This window comes from Gigantopelta aegis, chromosome 4 (assembly GCF_016097555.1).
Source record: "Gigantopelta aegis isolate Gae_Host chromosome 4, Gae_host_genome, whole genome shotgun sequence".
Lineage (NCBI taxonomy): Eukaryota > Metazoa > Mollusca > Gastropoda > Neomphalida > Peltospiridae > Gigantopelta > Gigantopelta aegis.
This window is the reverse complement of record NC_054702.1, coordinates 106,623,380-106,626,820: the sequence shown is the minus strand read 5'-3', so window position 1 is coordinate 106,626,820 and position 3,441 is coordinate 106,623,380. Positions and strand designations below refer to the sequence as shown.

Below are 3,441 nucleotides of genomic sequence, written 5' to 3'. Positions count from 1 at the left end.
CTAATTTTAATTAGATTGGATCCACATGTAATAGTGGAGCTAATTTTAATTAGATTGGTAAGTAAAGTGCAATTTTATTTGTGAAAAAATGGGGTTAATAGCGAAAAACAACGCCGTAATGGTTAACAACTAGCCGTAACTAGGGTGTGTCCCTTTAAGTACTCTTTATGTTGATCCCATTATAGACTAATATGTATATTATAATTTTATAAACATTTTATTGATTTACATAAAATTTTGAGTAACCGTTTGACCCGCATTGTTTTAAGAGATGTATCGGTGGAATATGGGGGAAAGAATATCCCAGCTGCCTTTACTGTACCCAGCGGAGACAGTAGTACAGTCTGCATTATCCTGACCCACGGAGCTGGGGGAGATATGAATTCCAAACAACTGGTTCTCCTGGCTGAAGCTATTGCTGATAAGGGAGTAGCGGTGTTGCGGTTTACTTGCAAAGGGTTGAATCTCAAATACAGAACAAAGGTCTATACCAAAGTTGTGGTAAGTAATAACTTCTTTTTTATTTTAATGTAATGTCTGTGTTTTGGGTTTACTAAGGTAGTCTTTGGAGTTGCAGTCCTACATGCGGTGCAGGAGGGACAAAACATCCCGTTACGCATTTCCTAGTAGCACCTAGTAGTGTATCATAGAAGTAATTACGACTTTGCCTAACATCCTTTCGACTGTCTTGTGCAGAGATACGATTTCATCAGGGAATAACGGTTTTGTCTTTCAGATTTATATCTAGTAAAGGTATATGCCTCAGCTATCTGGACTGTCCAGACGGGTTAGTGATTAGTTAGGGAGGTTAGTGTAGTGGCCAGGTTAATGGTCAGTGGTTAATGAGAGAGGTCAGCGTACTAACCATAGGCTTGTACCTTTCCATTGGCCCCATAAAACACTGTGTGTGAATCCGTATTGGGATGTGGCAAGCAAATGGTTTGCATAACGACTGAACCACTGGTGTCGATAGCAAAACTAGAACAAATTATATGTACCTGGGTTTTTGTTTTTTTTTTCAGGAGTTTCTACTTGCGTCCTCCTATGGGATAAAAATATGTATTCTAGCAGGTAAGTCTAATGATCTATTGAACATTGTGGTAGGTTGCTTCCTAAAACAGGACATATATTTTCTTCTGTTTCTTCTTCTTTTTCTTCTTCTTTTGTTGTTGTTATGTTGGTGGTGGTGGCAAAATGTCTCATGATGGTGGTGTTGGGGTTTTTAAAATTATGTTTTAATAGACATGTACAGGCATTTTTGTTAAATTAAAAGGACATACATTTTTTAATTTTCAGGTCGATCAATGGGGTCACGTGCTGCAGTTAATGTTGCCAACGAGAATGAATCGACCGATATATCTGCATCCATAATTGGTGTAATATGTCTGTCTTATCCGCTGTACCCTCCAGAATCGCCCGATAAAATAAGAGATGCTCCGTTGTATAACCTTTCTTGTCCTGTTATTTTCATCAGTGGCGAGAAAGATGAAATGTGTAAGAGGGAGAGAATGGAAAGCGTACTCAAACGTATGTCCAGAGCTGACATGCACTGGATACAACATGCCGGCCATGATTTAATAGACAAGTCAGTCGGGCTGGAGGCGACCGTTAACATGATTGCAGACAAAGTATTCCTTTGGTGTTCCAAAATATGCCCAGAAATAGCTTTACCAGTTGCAGCTACAGAGAAAAAGCGCAAACAAACACCACCACTAACGTCTGTGAGAAAGAGTAAAAGAGGTGAAAGGTCAGATTTGTTAGCTCGTGATGAGGATGAAGAGAGTGTTCGTGCGGCATCACTGGGTACCAGTGCAAACAGCAGTTACAAACGGATATCTAGTCGAAAACGAAAACGTTCGATATGGGCAAAAGGTAACCGTGACACAGAGAGTATGTAAAATGTTTTATGATTTCTTGGATAGTCAGTGTGGATCTACCGTACTTTGCCAATATCGTGGGTACCTGAAAATTTTGCAGATCACAAACATGAACGAAAACGCCAAAATAACAATAATTATAATCATTGGCGTAGCCAGGATTTTATATTGGTAGTGGGGTGGCTCACACTGTTCATAAATGAATCATGTTTTGGGACGACTGGTAAATACAAAAGGTGGTGATGTAAAAGGTGTGTGATTTGGGGGTTGACATTGTTTATAATATATACATATTTTTAGATAACTCAAGTTTAGAAAGTTTTTCCTTTTTATATCACCGTACGATCGCATCTTCATGTTCTGAATGGTGTAGAATCACATCAGTGGATCCATTCAGCTGATTAGGTTTTTCTCGTTCCAACCAGTGCACCACAACTGGACAAAGGCCGTGGTATTTGCTTTCCAGTCTGTGGGAAAGTGTATATAAAAGATCCCTTGCTGCATTAGGGAAAATGTAGCAGGTTCCCTCTGATGACTACGAGTCATAATTACCAAATGTTTGACATCCAACAGCCGATGATTAATTAATCAAATGTGCTCTAGTGGTGCCGTTAACAAATCAAACTTTTGAATGGTGTAATATATTACTAATGGGAAGTAGGTCTTGCCGAAAATAGAAGTGTTCACTGCAAATTGCCCCTTGAGAAACACATGGTCATGACATTATACACATCAGTATTAATGGGACCGTATACCCATTCGTGCCAATGTGACAAATCACAGGTTGATTATATTAATAATAAGACGTGTGTTTTGTTGTCATCGGCCTTGTTCTTAGAACAGACTAGTCACTTGAAACCTTTATTTCTCTTAGAACGGAATGTTTAATTTGCAACTACGCAAAGTATCGTGACTACAACCACAGTCACACTGGCGTGGCCAGAGGGAGGCCATGGAAGCAACCCCATTTCTCCAATTACACACACCAATCACGTTATAGGTTTTACTTTCGTCTCATAACATGACTTATAGACGATGTGGGTACCACTACCACCCAATATAAAATCCTGGATACTCCTGTGCAGTCGTAGCACACGTACAGACAATTTAATTAAAATTGGCTCCACTATTACGAATGCCTTAAAATATGTTTTATTTTATATATAAAAAAAAAATTGTAATGTAAAACTGAAGACTGATTTAGTTGGGTTTTTTTTTTTATAAATAAATAAATAATTTTTAATGTAAAATTGAAGACTAATAACCCATCCTGTACGTATTGGTATGGTTCGCTGTACCGCGGCCACTAAAATAGACTCGCCCAATATTTTTAGAATCTGTAAGCACCCAAATAACGTTATAAAAGGCAAGTGTGATTGGTCAATATTTAAATTATTATTTACAGACGAAATGTTACCTGGACATTGGAGACTACGCAATCTGATTAAAATTAGTTTTACTGGTCTAAATAAGGCATTCGTAATTCACATGATTCTGCAAGTAAGGTTTTGATCAATCTAATTAAAATTAGCTCCACTATTTCCTTCCTTCAGTAACGATTATC

The 3,441-nt window shown here is 38.0% G+C and overlaps 1 protein-coding gene across 1 annotated transcript; it reads left to right on the top strand.

Moving 5' to 3' along the window:
* The first annotated feature begins 308 nt into the window (after window positions 1–308).
* On the top strand, window positions 309–2,293 carry LOC121370348 (testis-expressed protein 30-like). Its single transcript, XM_041495503.1, has 3 exons — window positions 309–501; window positions 1,023–1,071; window positions 1,297–2,293. Exons 1-3 carry the CDS (start codon window positions 379–381, stop codon window positions 1,896–1,898), a joined length of 774 nt encoding a protein of 257 aa, XP_041351437.1. The 5' UTR covers window positions 309–378; the 3' UTR covers window positions 1,899–2,293.
* The last annotated feature ends 1,148 nt before the right edge of the window (window positions 2,294–3,441 follow it).

What these genes read in the sequence shown, in the direction of transcription:
- LOC121370348 (XM_041495503.1), top strand. Translation starts at nt 379, where the DNA reads ATGAATTCCAAACAACTGGTTCTCCTGGCTGAAGCTATTGCTGATAAG. An exon ending in AGGTCTATACCAAAGTTGTG is followed by an intron (nt 502 to 1,022) that starts GTAAGTAATAAC and finishes TTTTTTTTTCAG; the next exon opens with GAGTTTCTACTTGCGTCCTC. An exon ending in AAAAATATGTATTCTAGCAG is followed by an intron (nt 1,072 to 1,296) that starts GTAAGTCTAATG and finishes TTTAATTTTCAG; the next exon opens with GTCGATCAATGGGGTCACGT.